This window comes from Oncorhynchus keta, chromosome 5, assembly GCF_023373465.1.
Source record: "Oncorhynchus keta strain PuntledgeMale-10-30-2019 chromosome 5, Oket_V2, whole genome shotgun sequence".
Taxonomy (NCBI): domain Eukaryota; kingdom Metazoa; phylum Chordata; class Actinopteri; order Salmoniformes; family Salmonidae; genus Oncorhynchus; species Oncorhynchus keta.
Window position 1 is genome coordinate 37,199,212 of NC_068425.1, and position 17,572 is coordinate 37,216,783.

A 17,572-nucleotide genomic window follows, 5' to 3' on the forward strand; every position below is an offset into this window, starting at 1 on the left:
GAATTATATACATGATTTGATAACAAAAGAGAAAAGGTACACTTATGGGTTCTGTTCTGGTAAAAATGCATTCTGTATTGTATAGGGCAGGAAGAAGTTAAAGGTCATAGGGGACACTAAAAAAAGCAGACACATAGACGCTTAGGCTAGCTGGACAGTCAATGACTAACTGATGGATGGCCTGGGGACGGGTCGGCCAGGTGAATAACTGATGGATTGCAGGCATCGGTCACATCACTGGGGAAACACAAGTCTGTTTGACCTTAGATAACCATATGTAGAGCAGGGGACCAGAACAGATGGGAACCCTAAAGCTAAATGAGATGGACACATACAATAGCGACACAGAGTTAATTACAGGGTCTGAGAACAGGCCACATGAAGGGGGGGGGATGTAAATTATTATCTTCAGGTCAAGGGAAAGGTCTTGACATCATATAATCTGTCCGAAAGCAGATGTGGGCGTTACTGGGCTGAACAAGCAGGACGTAAAGATTGGAATGTAAGGGTATTTGCATTGGGGGATGAACTGATAATGTATGCAAGGAGATAAAAAGGAGAGCGAGAGCTCTGGAGGGTGTGAGTCCTGTGGGTCCTGTGAGTCCCGTGGGGCTCTCCAGGCTTCTGATACGGGGGTGTATTAAAAGTCTATCATTGAATTCAAAAAGTTATTGGTCGTGTCATGTTTGAATCTATTGGCCACTACAGATTTGGCGAGCGTTGCCAGGAGAATCAGGGACTAAAGACGTTATTGGCTGGCCGTGGGGTCTTTGGGGCAATCTGGCAAGACAAGGGTGGCCGCCCAGCTAGACAAGGTAAGCAAAAGTTCTTACAATAGCTGAAATGTCTGTGTAGATTGCCACAAAGGATCCGGTAGCAGCAGGGGGAGCGTCAAGTAGGTCTCTCTCTCAAATTTCCTAAAAACTATAGAAACGAAATAACTTTTTGAAATTCAATGAATTGCATGTGTGTGTGTGTAAGCGTGGAAATCATATAAATAATGTGCAGGCAGGCATGTTTGGTGAATAAATAAGCGGGGGCTGTGAACTTTGCTGGTGTAGAGTGCGTGATTCGGACGGCACCCCTCGTTGAGTCATTCGCAGGGGACTGTTGTGTGAGCTGACTGGTGCGAGTGTTTAGCGCTCTCTGGATGAGTGGTTGGAATCAGGCACAGGGCTACAGCGTCTGTTTAGAAAATAGATAAGTAGTAAGATAGATAAAATGTTCATGGCTACCGCTTCAAGGAAAAGGTCTGTACGGATGGGTATTTAGTAAATAGATACACATGGCTACCGCTTTGAAATGAAGGACTGTTACGGGTGAATATTTAGAAAGAACGTTAGCCTGATTGTGCGACGTTCAACTGAAAAAGGAAATCCTGCGATACCGCTTCAAAATATTTACCAGAAGGTCTGTATGGGTAAGGTTACTTTATTGATAAGTAATACTGCGATACCGCTTCAAAGTATTTACCAGAAGGTCTGATACTACTTTATTGCTAAGTAGATAGGGAAATATTTACCGCTCTAGAAAGGTCTGAAACGGACGAATATTTAAAACACAGGAAGAACGCCAGCCTGATTGTGCGACGTTCAACTGTAAAAAAGAAATCCTATAATACCAGTTTATGTAGAGGAAGTGAATTAAACTAGGGGATAATTTATAGGTCGTTTTTTAGGTAAAAAACGAAGGGTATGTGTGAAAAATCCCATAGGATAATACCAGTTTATGTAGAGGAAGTGAATTAAGTTCGTTTATTACCTATTTTGTTTTTAGGTAAAAACAGGGATTGAATGAATGCTATAATATAATTATTTGTGATGAATGAGCAGATTAGAAAGAAGAGGAAGAACAGGCTGTGTGTCTGTGACCAACTGGGAATGCGCAGGCCTCTCTGACAGTTAACTAAGTATAATTGGAGAAAGAGAGCGCATTTAACTCTCACTGGGAAGAGGAACGAAATCGATACATATTGGGCAAGATAAGTTATACATTAGCATAAAACATTGACTGGATAATGAGTTAAAAGACCATTGTAAAAATTACAATAGGTGTTAAAAAGAGGTATTAAACAATGCATGGATAGTATATAACAGATGCGAAGTAGAAAGAGATAGATTAAAAATATACTGGTTAAAATAAATCTAGGCGGTCTAGAATAAAGTGAGAAGTTTAGAACACATTAAAAATATCACGAGCCTCGTAAACGAAATAGGAAGTTGACATTTAAAAACAGTCTTAGGAATTAAATAGTAAAATAGGCTAAAAGAGAAAATAGCAAGCAGATAAATAGAGAGATAAGAAAGTGCATTATTTAATTATAACTGAATTAATAGTATAAGCAAAGATAAAAACACAATGATATTTGAGGTGCTGTACTAGAATATTTGAGAAAGTAGGGTAGATCTACCTCGGGAAATAGTAAATAAAGTGTATAATGCGATGGGAGTGTTTAGGGAAAATAAATAGTAGCATGGAAACAAATGGACTGTTTCTCCCTGGAATATAGAGATAGCGAAATGTGATAAAGCCATAGAGACGCTGAAAGACGCGAACGTTAATTAAGCTTAACTTACCAGTATTTTAATGTTAATTAACATTCTATCATCAGAAATGCATTACGATGGGGGAAGTGTAAGAAGTTGTAGAGCAGGGCTAACTAATCGGGGGAAAATTAGTGTAAGATGACACTGGAATGTGGGAGCACCCTTTTCAAAAGAACAGCGGCTGATCGTTCTAAGGTTAAAATGAATGGAGTTTTTCTCCAAGCGGTGTATAGTCTCTGATTGATCAAAAAGTGGTTCATAGAGAGTACAGTTTATATGTGATGAAAAACGTACTAGATTACGTTTTACCTAACTTCTAGTAAGGTACCGATGTAATTTGCAAATAGCCCCACTTGGAGTCGTTTTGTATTAAAATGGTGGTTTCAATGGTGATTGAATGCGTGGAGGAAGTTGTTGTTAAAATACGGAGAATAAACGTATATGAAGGATTGCAGAACGTGGTGGTTGAAAGAAGAGCAAATTGTAGTGTATGGGTTTTCAATTACTAAGGATAGGACCATACAGATGGCCGAGCAGGGAGGAATTGTATGTTCTGTGCATGGCTGGAGCTTTTATTGCATGCTTGAGAAAAGTGAGAGAAAGTTTTTAGCAGATGTGTGATAATGTTAGTTTGCTGATTTAGGTGGCATGATGAATGTTAACGACATGTACATTTCTTTTCTAGAAGAAAAGGGGTTACATTTTCAATGGTTTTTTCAATTCAGTTTTAGACTGGGTATGCAGAAGGATGGGAGTGCTTTTGAAAGTGTGGTTAAGATGTTTCTAAAGAAAAGAGAGTATGCCCTGAACTAGGAATTTCTCTTGAAGACTGATCAACTTCACTGGAAATTGTTGGAACAGGTGGGATTTAATTATAAAATGATTGAGCAATACCAGTCTCTATTCAAAGTGTACCATTACTTTGAAATTCCATTATATCCTTGGGAAAAGGATGAAGAGTTGTAATCTTGAATTGACTAGTTATTTAAATAAGTTTATTTTTATTTAACATGGGGTTATAGGAGAAAATATCAGTTCCCTGGGGTTATGGTCATTGGGTAAATACAAAGTGTGCTTTGTTCTTTCTGCATATAAAATATAAAATGGAAAAATATGTTAACAAGGGATAACAGTTATGTCAAATAGTTAATTGAGGTAGGATTCTCTGCAAGGGTTATGTTGATAACTACATAATCTGTAGCTCATCTGAGAGATTGCCAGTAGAATAAGGGAGTTATCATGGAATGTGACTATCATCACAACAAGTGTGTGTGGAACTAAAGGGGATTGAGGTAATGACCTTTTAGTATCAGGCCACTCATGACAGAACAACAGAGGCAAAAAGGTGCATGATAAAATAGATGTTACTGGTACTAAAAGTTTTTACTATAATGTTAATTATTAAAGGGATGATGAACTAAATTGAGTAGGTCAAATTTGAGTTAAAGTAAACAACATTTAGTTATGTTTTGAATATGGGAAAACTCTGGAAACTAATCCTGAGATAGGTTGGTTGACAGAACTTGCAGAATATTAGATTAAAGGTTTTTGTTTCTTTTATTTTACAATATCATTGTAATTGGAGGGATACATTGGAATGACATAAGTAATTGAATACAAAGTATAGTCTGTTGTGTGATAACACTCAAGGATGAAGAAGACATTACAAATAGTGGTAATTTATTGCAAATATGCAGTTATTATAATTTACTTTACTATTTTCCTTGTTTGGTACATTTATTTCTGTTTTGAGGAAAATAAGAGTCTGAGGGGAGACTGATATAAATTGACTAAAAATTATTTGAGAATGTTTAAGTATGTATCAAACTATGGAAAGAAATTAGGAGTAGTGACTTATGTGTTATGGGTTAGAAAAACTGTAACTACATTGGGGATTCATATGAAGGTTATGATAACAAGGGGGTTGTTATTTCTAGAAACAATGTATATTGATAAGATAATTCAAGAAAAGGAAGAATAGTTGGCCTTGTGAAAATATAAGGACAATTTTCAAGATAAATAGAACATTACACATACCTAGATTATGGTAGAAGTAATAAGTAGTGCCATTTTGAAGAAGCTTAGGACTTAGTTGTGTTGGGATTGGATATTCTTTCAACTGGAAGACACTTGACTGATTACATGATATTCTTACAGCAGTTGCTGTAGGGACCATAATTTGGATATCATTATGAATATTTTTGTGACAAGAGGCCAGGTATTTGAGACAGAATGTTTACATAACAGAATGTTTACATAGGGCTGTTATTTAAGAAAGTCTGTTGTCAGGAAATAACCCATGTGTTAGTATGTATGTTCCCAGGAAAAGAGGCCAGATGGAAGGGCATTGGTTGAATTCTGGAGACTGAGTGTACATCAAGATACACCGGGCTGGGGATATACTTCTTACAGCACCTGCAGTGGTAAAGATCGTCATGTCTCTCTTTGATGGGTGCATAAGTTTCACAAGAAGTAAGGTCCAGCTGAATAATGGGTGAGCTTGAAAACACCATGACAGAGGACGTGAAACAAAACAAAAGAGAGAGAGAGAGAGAAACTAGATTCCACTGTAGACATACTGAGTGGGTTGAGTTTGGGGGTTATTTGTTTTATTTGATAATGTATCATGTGAATAAGGATAGATGGTAGTTGTATTCAGTGTTGAATTAATTCAAGAAGAAATAATGTTGATTAAGGTTATGCAAATGCTTATCAGTTGATATAGAGCAAATAGGGAACTAAGTAAAAAGATGACATGATTTGGGAACACCTCTCAGAACCTGTGGCCGAAAGGGGAAGACTGGATAAAAGCATGAGGAAGCTAATTAGGGCCTCCATTTTTGTAGAGTCCAGCAGAAACACATCCTGGAAGCATAGAGTCTGGTGAAGAGAGAGTGGGAATTGTCATGGTCTTAGATTTCAGTATTTATGAATACAGTCATGCATAACACATAACATTGTCAATACTGTTATGGTGTGTTTTTTTGTTTTCTAAGTCTTTTGTTTAGGAAACCAGATGGAGAAGGGTTCTCCAGCTTCAGCTGGAATGTCAGTTTGTGTGATGAAAGTAAGAGAATGTATGGTGTAATCGTAGAACAGAGGCCATAAGTCTTTAAGTATGAATGCCCCACAGAAAGAAGGCAGAAACCTGAACCAGGACGAGAGGTTCCACATCGGATGATCCAAGGGGACCAGAAGGACCTCTCTCAGTGGTACCAGGAGATCCAGTCTACGTTCGAGTGTTCCGGAGGAAGTGGGATCAGCCGAGGAGGGAAGGACCTACGAGGTGGCAACAGCCACAAACACAGCCGTCCAAGTGAAAAGAAGCAAGATGTGGTATCATCTAAACCACTTTACCCGAGTCCCGACGGAGAGAAGGATACAACCATACAGAGATGAGGACACAGAGGATGCTGATTCACCAGAGAGGAGCCCGGAGGGAGCAGGAGCAGAGGAATCAAGAAAATGGCAGACCAGATACAACGAGTGCATCAGCTAACACACTCAAAAGAAGCATCAGGGGAAAATAGACTGAAAAGTAAAGAGACGAACGACCAAAGTCTCCTCCAGTATTGCCAGAAAACCCAGAAGTGGGGGGAGGGGGTAACATGTCTGCTACTCCTGATGATATACCTGTTGGGGTAGACCTCCTTGACAGAAGCTTTCTACAGTGGGATCCTGAGGTATCGCCTAAAGAATGGGAACATCTCTTCCCTGAAATGGATGCCTTCCCAGATGGAAGCCAGGTTCGGCCTGAGGGAGGAACAACAGGTTGAAGAAAGTGGAGGAGGAGCACCAACCAAGAGCAGAAGGAGAAATCCTGCAAGATGAAAGAAATGGGGATTTCCCTACAATTGACTTTTCAGCTCTTACCTGATCTCCATAATGAACCATTGGAATTAGGACCACGAAAGAACAGTGACAAGGACAGAGTAAGAGCAACTGAGGACAATATGAAGATGATGCACGCACTCACAATCAAGATAAATGATAAAAGCAGGAAGAGAAGAATCTGTCGAACGAGGTAAAAAGACAGGACCTGTTGATAGGTTTAAGTTTCATGTTCCACCACAAATTCTAACAGAACTAGGTGAACAGAGGACAGTTTCTGTATGGAAGAAGAAATCTGTACCGGAGGAGCCACTCTGTGGATGGAAGCGTCATATAACAAAGGGAGAAGCTGTTTGGGACCTCAAAGGATGTGACCTGACACTAACCAAATGTGTGGAAGGCTGGGTGTTTATCATTAACAAGATAACACCAGCAGAAGGTGAAGAATTTGAAATTGAAATAGCAAGAAGAGGACTGAGTGAAGGAAACAGTTACGAATATGTTGAATTGGGTTCTGTGCCAGCACCTGGACAGGGGCGGCTGGTGACGACCAGGGTGGTGACAACAAAGGTGGAGGCTGCTGTAACGACCACAGCAACTACCACTGAGATGACACCAACTGCTCTTACCAAGCAGACCACGGCAATCACAAAGACACATCAGTGCCAAAAGGATTCTTTAATGAGATTTGGAATTCTTTTTCAAACACAAGTGATCTATCTCAAGACAAGAACATTGCCAAGGTACAGGATAGATGTATTAGACTCAAAGACACCACACAGGAAGAAGAGGTGAAAAACGAATGTACCTGAACCTGCATCATTTGAAGAAATGTGTTAAATGTAAAATGTTCAATATTCAGAGAAAATACTACATTTCTTTGTGTGATATAGAATGTAGGATTGCCCATGGGAGTACTAGAGGAAGTACCATGTTGAATAACATTGGGTTGGGAAACAGGGATTGTGCTGTCTAGAACATTTGAACTGAATCAAATGGACCTTGGTTAGATGGAAACACTGTGATTAAAGGAATATATGAATGTTTTTACAGCCATAACACTGAAGGTATTGATGTAGGTAACTACTGTAGAATGTGATACTATTTGGGTACAAGAGACTACAGGGGTTGATAGCGAATAGAAAAGGGATGTGTGGTAAAAACAAACTGTTGAATGTACTGCCAGATGGATGGATTGGGTCTTTGTACCTTAGTTAGAGCAATTCAACAGGTAACCATTATTAAATCACCCCATGATGACTGTGTTAACTCTAGAGTTAAGAGGGCGTATGAGAAAGACGCTGAGGTATACTTTGATGCAATTGGAAAGCCTAGAGGGGTGCCTTGGGAGTTCAAGGCAAGAGATGAAGTTAAATCTGGATTTGAATCTATATTTTTGTGGATAACACCAAATAAGAATTTGGAGTGGATTAATTATATATACTATAACCAACAGAGATTCATTAACTATACTGACTCTGCTCTAATGGCGTTGAGGGAACAGGTACAGGCTACCAGTAAAATGTCTTGGCAAAATAGAAAGGCTCTCAATTGGCTTTTTGCAGAGAAGGGTGGAGTTTGTGTTATGTTCAGGGATGATTGTTGCACCTTTATTCCCAATAACACTGTGCCTAATGGATCCTTTGCAATCGCCATGGCTAAACTTAAAGGGTTAAGAGAAGAGGTTAAGGAAAATGCTGGGGTGGACTCTCATGTTTGGGATTGGTTGGACTTAGCAATGGGGAAATGGGGAGCCATGTTTGCTAGGATGACCTTTATGCTAGGAGGGGGTTATTGGATCTGGGTATTGTGTTTTACCCTGGGTGAAATCACTTGTGATCCAGACAACGGTTAAACGGATGTTTGTAAGTAGAGCTGACACTCCGGTGATAGTTAATCCTGTGCCGGGTAGCCCAGGCCACTATACTGATGGGAATGGACTGTTATGCAATGTGGGAGGTGGTTATACTTGCCAGGGTTTTCATAAGGATGGTTTCCATGTATATGCTGACATTCCAAAGTCATAGGACAGTTAACTGATACGTATCCACAAAAAGGGTATTTTCCATAGTACTATGTAGTATGTTTTGTTGAATGTTTTTATAGGTATATCAATGAATTTTTGGTTTTCTTTTAATTAAAAGTTAGTTTTGCCTTCTGAATATTAGGTTAAATTTAAAAACATGAAGGTAAACAGTGGGATATACTGGTTATAAGTGTCTATGGACCATGTTTAATCTTTTAACAGAGGTTGGTATCACTGGTATCACAATTGTTGGCAAGGTGTCTGAGAGGGAGGATCATGTTGATAGTTTAAATTTAGAATGATGTGTCAATTTTATTTTGAATTTTTTTAGTCTTAGGCAAGGCTATGTACTTATGTGCTTATGCTTCAACAAAGTGTACTGTATTTCTTGTATTGTTTGTTTCTAACTAGATATTTTACTCTTATGTAATATTAGAGATGTTTGATCCGTATATGTCCTTTTAAGTTTTTTGGTGCTTATTAAAGCACCAGAGGGAGGTTATGTGGTAGAATTATATACATGATTTGATAACAAAAGAGAAAAGGTACACTTATGGGTTCTGTTCTGGTAAAAATGCATTCTGTATTGTATAGGGCAGGAAGAAGTTAAAGGTCATAGGGGACACTAAAAAAGCAGACACATAGACGCTTAGGCTAGCTGGACAGTCAATGACTAACTGATGGATTGCCTGGGGACGGGGTCGGCCAGGTGAATAACTGATGGATTGCAGGCATCGGTCACATCACTGGGGAAACACAAGTCTGTTTGACCTTAGATAACCATATGTAGAGCAGGGGACCAGAACAGATGGGAACCCTAAAGCTAAATGAGATGGACACATACAATAGCGACACAGAGTTAATTACAGGGTCTGAGAACAGGCCACATGAAGGGGGGGGGATGTAAATTATTATCTTCAGGTCAAGGGAAAGGTCTTGACATCATATAATCTGTCCGAAAGCAGATGTGGGCGTTACTGGGCTGAACAAGCAGGACGTAAAGATTGGAATGTAAGGGTATTTGCATTGGGGGATGAACTGATAATGTATGCAAGGAGATAAAAAGGAGAGCGAGAGCTCTGGAGGGTGTGAGTCCTGTGGGTCCCGTGAGTCCCGTGGGGCTCTCCAGGCTTCTGATACGGGGGTGTATTAAAAGTCTATCATTGAATTCAAAAAGTTATTGGTCGTGTCATGTTTGAATCTATTGGCCACTACAGAAGGTAAATAGGTAAATAGGTAGGTAAATAGGTAAATAGGTAGGTAAATAGGTAAATAGGTAGGTAAATAGGTAAATAGGTAGGTAAATAGGTAAATAGGTAGGTAAATAGGTAGGTAAATAGGTAAATAGGTAGGTAAATAGGTAAATAGGTAGGTAAATAGGTAAATAGGTAGGTAAATAGGTAAATAGGTAGGTAAATAGGTAAATAGGTAGGTAAATAGGTAAATAGGTAGGTAAATAGGTAAATAGGTAGGTAAATAGGTAAATAGGTAGGTAAATAGGTAAATAGGTAGGTAAATGGTGGGTGGGTAAATGGCAGGTGGGTAAATAGGTGGGTAGGTAAATGGGTGGGCAGGCAAATGGGTAGGTGGGTAAATGGGTAGGTAGGTAAATAGGTAGGTAGGTAAATAGGTAGGTAGGTAAATAGGTAGGTAGGTAAATAGGTAGGTAAATATGTAAATAGGTAAATAGGTAGGTAAATAGGTAAATATGTAAATAGGTAAATAGGTAGGTAAATAGGTAAATAGGTAGGTAGGTAAATAGGTAGATAGGTAAATAGGTAGGTAAATAGGTAAATAGGTAGGTAGGTAAATAGGTAAATAGGTAGGTAAATAGGTAAATAGGTAGGTAGGTAAATAGGTAAATAGGTAGGTAGGTAAGTAAATAGGTAGGTAAATAGGTAGGTAGGTAAATAGGTAGGTAGGTAAATGGTAGGTAGGTAAATAGGTAGGTAGGTAAATAGGTAGGTAAATAGGTAGGTAAATAGGTAGGTAAATAGGTAAATAGGAAGGTAAATAGGTAAATAGGAAGGTAAATAGGTAAATAGGAAGGTAAATAGGTAAATAGGTAGGTAAATAGGTAAATAGGTAGGTAGGTAAATAGGTAGGTAGGTAGGTAAATAGGTAGGTAGGTAAATAGGTAGGTAGGAAGGTAAATAGGTAGGTAGGAAGGTAAATAGGTAGGTAGGAAGGTAAATAGGTAGGTAGGAAGGTAAATAGGTAGGTAGGAAGGTAAATAGGAAGGTAAATAGGTAAATAGGTAGGTAAATAGGTAAATAGGTAGGTACATAGGTAAATAGGTAGGTAAATAGGTAAATAGGTAGGTAAATAGGTAGGTAAATAGGTAGGTAAATAGGTAGATAAATAGGTAAATAAATAGGTAAATGGTAGGTGGGTAAATAGGTAGGTGGGTAAATGGGTGGGTAGGTAAATGGTGGGTAGGCAAATGGCAGGTGGGTAAATGGGCAAATGGGTGGGTGGGTAAATGGGTGGGTGGGTAAATGGGTGGGTGGGCAAATGGGTGGGTGGGTAAATGGGTGGGTAGGTAAATGGGTGGGTAAATAGGTGGGTAAATAGGTGGGTAAATAGGTGGGTAAATGGTGGGTAAATAGGTGGGTAAATAGGTGGGTAAATAGGTGGGTAAATAGGTGGGTAAATGGGTAGGTGGGTAAATGGGTAAATAGGTGGGTAAATGGGTAGGCAAATGGGTAGGTGGGTAAATGGTAGGTAGGTAAATAGGTAGGTAAATAGGTAGGTAGGAAGGTAAATAGGTAGGTAGGAAGGTAAATAGGTAGGTAAATAGGTAAATAGGTAGGTAAATAGGTAAATAAATAGGTAAATAGGTAAATAAATAGGTAAATAGGTAGGTAGGTAAATAGGTAGGTAGGTAAATAGGTAAATAGGTAAATAGGTAGGTAGGTAAATAGGTAAATAGGTAAATAAATAGGTAAATAAATAGGTAAATAGGTAAATAAATAGGTAAATAGGTAGGTAGGTAAATAGGTGGTAGGTAAATGGTGGGTGGGTAAATGGGTGGGTGGGTAAATGGGTGGGTGGGTAAATAGGTGGTGGGTAAATAGGTGGGTGGGGCAAATAGGTGGGTGGGTAAAATGGGTGGCAGGTAAATGGGTAAATAGGTAGGTAAATGGGTAAATAGGTAGGTAAATGGGTAAATAGGTGGGTAAATGGGTAAATGGCAGGCAAATAGGTAAATGGGTGGGTAAATGGGTAAATGGTGGGTAAATGGGTAAATAGGGTGGGTAAATGGGTAAAATGGGTGGGGTGGGTAAATAGGTGGGTAGGTAAATGGTAGGTAGGGTAAATAGGTGGGTGGGTAAATGGGTAGGTGGGTAAATGGCAGGTGGCAAATGGGTGGGTGGCAAATGGGTGGGTGGGCAAATAGCAGGTGGCAAATAAGTAGGCAGGTAAATGGGTGGGTGGGTAAATGGGCAGGCAGGCAAATGGGTGGGTGGGCAAATGGGTGGGTGGGTAAATGGGGGTGGGCAAATGGGTGGGTGGGTAGGTGGGTGGGTAAATGGGTGGGTGGGCAAATGGTGGTGGGTAAATAGGTGGGTAGGTAAATGGGTGGGTGGGTAAATAGGTGGGTGGGTAAATGGTGGGTGGGTAAATGGGTAGGTGGGTAAATGGGTAGGTAGGTAAATAGGTAGGTAGGTAAATAGGTAGGTAGGTAAATAGGTAGGTAGGTAAATAGGTAGGTAGGTAGGTAGGTAGCATGTTGTTAGACTGTTCTCCAACTGTTTGAACAGCTTGTTGGTTGGAGTCGTCATGTGTAGAATGTGTAGGTCCTCACCTAAAATGGACACCTTGCTGAGGAATTCCTCATACATCTTACGCTTTCTCAAAGTGCTTCCCTGAAAGACAGAGAGCAAGAGCGAGAGACACACAGAGACACAGCATGTTAGGTCCCATAATAACAGCCAAATGTGTACTAACTGTGTTCAGATTTAGCCCCAGACATCTGGTATTCCTACCATTGTTAGAGATGCTGAACTGACACCGTGTGGAGGCTCAGTAAACTATATGGAGCTGATTTGTTCAAATCAATGTCTCCCAATAATGTTGTTGCCGGGAAAATAACACCTCATAACATTGTAGAATTATCATATATCTACATAGAGCTGAATTAACTCATTCTGCCAGTCAGCCAGCCAGCCAGCCAACCAGCCAGTCAGTCAGCCAGCCAGTCAACCAACCAGCCAGTCAACCAACCAACCAGTCAGCCAGTCAACCAACCAACCAGTCAGCCAGTCAGCCAGTCAACCAACCAGTCAGTCTCACCATGAGTATCCTCCTGTAACTGTCCCTGTCGATGCCCCACAGTTTGACGTTGCTCTTGGCTCGGACCGTGGCGGCCCTGGGGGTCCCATAGATCAGGGCAAGCTCGCCAAAGCTGCCCCCCTCCCCAATATTGGTCACCCACTCATTGTTCACATACACCTGTGAGAGAGAGGCGGGAGGGAGAGAGAGGGAGGAGGGAGAGAACAACAACCTCACTGATGGAAATAGCTTTCCCTACAGTATGAACTTCTGTCAGTATTTTGTCTTACAATATAATGGATTTTTAACAAACAGATGTACCACTATATAGACCATAGACAGGTAGTCTGTACCACTATATAGACCATAGACAGGTAGTCTGTACCACTATATAGACCATAGACAGGTAGTCTGTACCACTATATAGACCATAGACAGGTAGTCTGTACCACTATATAGACCATAGACAGGTAGTCTGTACCACTATATAGACCATAGACAGGTAGTCTGTACCACTATATAGACCATAGACAGGTAGTCTGTACCACTATATAGACCATAGACAGGTAGTCTGTACCACTATATAGACCATAGACAGGTAGTCTGTACCACTATAGAGACCATAGACAGGTAGTCTGTACCACTATATAGACCATAGACAGGTAGTCTGTACCACTATATAGACCATAGACAGGTAGTCTGTACCACTATATAGACCATAGACAGGTAGTCTGTACCACTATATAGACCATAGACAGGTAGTCTGTACCACTATACAGACCATAGACAGGTAGTCTGTACCACTATATAGACCATAGACAGGTAGCCTGTACCACTATACAGACCATAGACAGGTAGTCTGTACCACTATACAGACCATAGACAGGTAGTCTGTACCACTATACAGACCATAGACAGGTAGTCTGTCTAACCCTACTGTACATAACAGACAGAAAACAGGGACGTACATCCATCTCTCCCTGGTCAACGACGTAGAAGTTGTCTCCCTCGTCACCTGGTGGAAAACAACAGCTGTGAGACCCACTCTGAGCCAGCAGTAATGATGGTCATGTGATCATGTTGGAACGACAGCCAGGAGATTGTTCCTGGACAGGCCACAAATTTTTTTTTTTTTTTTTTTTTAAACTTTCCCATGACTTCACCCCAAAGTGGAAAAAGGTCAAATGTCATACCTTGCTGAATGACCGTCTCCCGGTGATGTAGGTGACAGAAAACATGGCGTCAAAGATGTCGCTGTGAAGAGCGGAGGGAGAGGTGGTCGACACGGTGACAGGATCAACATCACACACTGCTTTCACTGCACAGCACCAGGAGAACACTAATGGTTTAGCACACAACAACCCGCGAACACAGTTCGTACCTTCTCGTTGTCGTCCAGGTGAGCAAACAGCACGTTCTTCTCGATGGCTTTAGCCAGGGCGGCCATCGTTTTGTAGTCTTTAGGAATAACCTGCAGGAGGCAGAATGGAACGGCTTCATTGATCACAAAGCAAACTGCCTTCAGTCGTTAAGGTTATTATTGATCATTATTGAAGTAGTGGCCCGAGGCCCGATTCTCCACCCCTCTCCTGAAGTGTACACTCCTACACTTTATCTGCATGGACTTTACCATGGTAAAGCCAATGCTTTACACCCCCAATCCTATGCTTTTCTATGATGGGTAATGTGCAAGGTGACTCTTGTGGAAAAGGGTGGATGATCAGGAAGTAGCCTAGAAGAAGTTGGTAGTAATAACTGTAGGGTCAGGTGCACCTGTAGCGATGCGTGATTGGCTGAGGCTGACCCCCCTGACCTTTCTGACGTAGGAGGCGGCGTCTTCCTCTGTGTAGACCTCGGCGCTGATGGCACCGCGCCGCCGCCGCCCCTTCACTACGGGATTCATGGGAGGAGACACCTCATCCTCACGGGAGTCGGAGCGAGAGTTGGACTTCTGCTGCTGTAGGATCTGCTTTGCCTCCTCCTGGTGAGGGAGGGGGGGGGTCAGTTATAGTAGAATAGAACAGGTCTTCTACTGCTGTAGGATCTGCTTAGCCTCCTCCTGGTGAGGGAGGGGGGGGGTCAGTTATAGTAGAATAGAACAGATCTTCTGCTGCTGTAGGATCTGCTTAGCCTCCTCCTGGTGGGGGGTCAGTTATAGGAGAATAGAACAGATCTTCTACTGCTGTAGGATCTGCTTAGCCTCCTCCTGGTGAGGGAGGGGGGTCAGTTATAGTAGAATAGAACAGGTCTTCTACTGCTGTAGGATCTGCTTAGCCTCCTCCTGGTGGGGGGTCAGTTATAGGAGAATAGAACAGATCTTCTACTGCTGTAGGATCTGCTTAGCCTCCTCCTGGTGAGGGAGGGGGTCAGTTATAGGAGAATAGAACAGATCTTCTGCTGCTGTAGGATCTGCTTAGCCTCCTCCTGGTGAGGAGGGGGGTCAGTTATAGTAGAATAGAACAGATCTTCTGCTGCTGTAGGATCTGCTTAGCCTCCTCCTGGTGGGGGAGGGGGGGTCAGTTATAGGAGAATAGAACAGATCCTCTGCTGCTGTAGGATCTGCTTAGCCTCCTCCTGGTGAGGGAGGGGGGTCAGTTATAGTAGAATAGAACAGGTCTTCTACTGCTGTAGGATCTGCTTAGCCTCCTCCTGGTGAGGGAGGGGGTCAGTTATAGTAGAATAGAACAGGTCTTCTACTGCTGTAGGATCTGCTTAGCCTCCTCCTGGTGAGGGAGGGGGGTCAGTTATAGTAGAATAGAACAGATCTTCTGCTGCTGTAGGATCTGCTTAGCCTCCTCCTGGTGAGGGAGGGGGTCAGTTATAGTAGAATAGAACAGGTCTTCTACTGCTGTAGGATCTGCTTAGCCTCCTCCTGGTGAGGGAGGGGGGTCAATTATAGTAGAATAGAACAGATCTTCTGCTGCTGTAGGATCTGCTTAGCCTCCTCCTGGTGAGGGAGGGGGGGTCAGTTATAGGAGAATAGAACAGATCTTCTGCTGCTGTAGGATCTGCTTAGCCTCCCCTGGTGAGGGAGGGGGGTCAGTTATAGTAGAATAGAACAGATCTTCTGCTGCTGTAGGATCTGCTTAGCCTCCTCCTGGTGAGGGAGGGGGAAGTCAGTTATAGTAGAATAGAACAGATCTTCTGCTGCTGTAGGATCTGCTTAGCCTCCTCCTGGTGAGGGAGGGGGTCAGTTATAGTAGAATAGAACAGGTCTTCTACTGCTGTAGGATCTGCTTAGCCTCCTCCTGGTGAGGGAGGGGGGTCAGTTATAGTAGAATAGAACAGATCTTCTGCTGCTGTAGGATCTGCTTAGCCTCCTCCTGGTGAGGGAGGGGGTCAGTTATAGTAGAATAGAACAGGTCTTCTACTGCTGTAGGATCTGCTTAGCCTCCTCCTGGTGAGGGGAGGGGGTCAGTTATAGGAGAATAGAACAGATCTTCTGCTGCTGTAGGATCTGCTTAGCCTCCTCCTGGTGAGGGAGGGGGGTCAGTTATAGTAGAATAGAACAGATCTTCTGCTGTAGGATCTGCTTAGCCTCCCCTGGTGAGGGAGGGGGGTCAGTTATAGTAGAATAGAACAGATCTTCTGCTGTAGGATCTGCTTAGCCTCCTCCTGGTGAGGGAGGGGGGTCAATTATAGTAGAATAGAACAGATCTTCTGCTGCTGTAGGATCTGCTTAGCCTCCTCCTGGTGAGGGAGGGGGTCAGTTATAGTAGAGTAGAACAGATCTTCTGCTGCTGTAGGATCTGCTTAGCCTCCTCCTGGTGAGGGAGGGGGTCAGTTATAGTAGAATAGAACAGATCTTCTGCTGCTGTAGGATCTGCTTAGCCTCCTGGTGAGGGGGGGGGGGGCAGTTATAGTAGAATAGAACAGATCTTCTACTGCTGTAGGATCTGCTTAGCCTCCTCCTGGTGGGGAAGGGGGGGGGTCAGTTATAGTAGAATAGAACATAGAACAGAATAGAACAGATCTTCACGGTTCCAAAATTAACCTGGGGCTTTACCCACCCAGACCCGATATACATAGATAATAATACGGAGGTCCGCTTTGACCCCCCCCCCCTTTCGGACCCAAAAACAACTGGACACGCCCCCTATAGACCTGGTCGGATCCAGAGCCGGTCCGATCAGAGTGAAGGAAGCAACAGTTAAATATATATATATATTTTTTTAAATGCTTCTTTATTAGCCGGGGGGTGGGAGACGAGAGACCGCATAAAAACCAAGCTGACCTGAGCTATAGTAGACCAATTGCTTGCCATAGCTGGTTAATTTATCATCGACTAGGATTATATTGTACCCCGTCTCGACTGCATCAAACCCGGGAGAAGCTAGTTTAGCTAGCTAGGCTAACTGAGGCTGCGTGACCTTTCTCATCCTACATTTACAAACAACAACAACTCCATTCAGAATATGAAGTAGCAGCCTGCCTGTTGGCTCCTGGTCGTTGTAGCCCACCTTTCACCTTTCACTTCTAATTCTGTCATTTTAATTCAGTCTTCCGTTGAGTAAATATCTCCTAACTTTTGCCCCACACAGAGCGAGGCTCTACGACCATAGTCTATTGGCTCTTTGATGACTTCTGATTGGCCAACAACAAGCTACAGACGTAAAGCACCACATTTGTGAAAAACAAGAGCAGCATCTCCCCCTCCCTTATTTAGGAGCACCTGCACACAATGAAGGATTCTAGAACTCCTATTACCTCCAAAATGGTTCATTGTGCTCCTAAATGTCCTTGTGTTTGCGCGCCAACATCTTTCCAACTTATGCTCCTTGTAAAAAAAAAAGGCCAGTGTAGAGCCCTGATACAGAGCATTCAGAAAGTATTCAGACTCCATGACTCTCTGGAGATCCTCTCAAGCTCTGTCAGGTTGGATGAGAAGTGTCGC

At 42.1% G+C, this 17,572-nt stretch overlaps 1 protein-coding gene and 1 long non-coding RNA gene across 8 annotated transcripts in view; one reads left to right on the forward strand and one right to left on the reverse strand.

Annotated features, from left to right (window-relative positions):
* Positions 1-11,194, forward strand: part of LOC127930270 (uncharacterized) — a 26,450-nt gene extending 15,256 nt beyond the window's left edge. Inside the window, exons 4-5 of the long non-coding RNA XR_008137608.1 lie at positions 10,525-10,632; positions 11,144-11,194. This is a non-coding gene — a long non-coding RNA (uncharacterized LOC127930270). The remainder of the gene's footprint in view (positions 1-10,524; positions 10,633-11,143) is intronic.
* prkar1aa (protein kinase, cAMP-dependent, regulatory, type I, alpha (tissue specific extinguisher 1) a) overlaps positions 1-17,572 on the reverse strand; it is a 43,281-nt gene that overhangs the window by 19,565 nt on the left and 6,144 nt on the right. The window contains exon 3 of one of the 7 annotated variants that reach the window (XM_052519828.1): positions 14,492-14,656. The exons of 5 other annotated variants lie outside the window; for them this stretch is intronic. In XM_052519828.1, the coding sequence (XP_052375788.1) occupies positions 14,492-14,656 (165 nt within the window). Of the gene's footprint in view, positions 1-14,491; positions 14,660-17,572 lie in introns of all 7 variants that reach the window. One more of the 7 variants, XM_052519827.1, reaches the window with a different exon arrangement.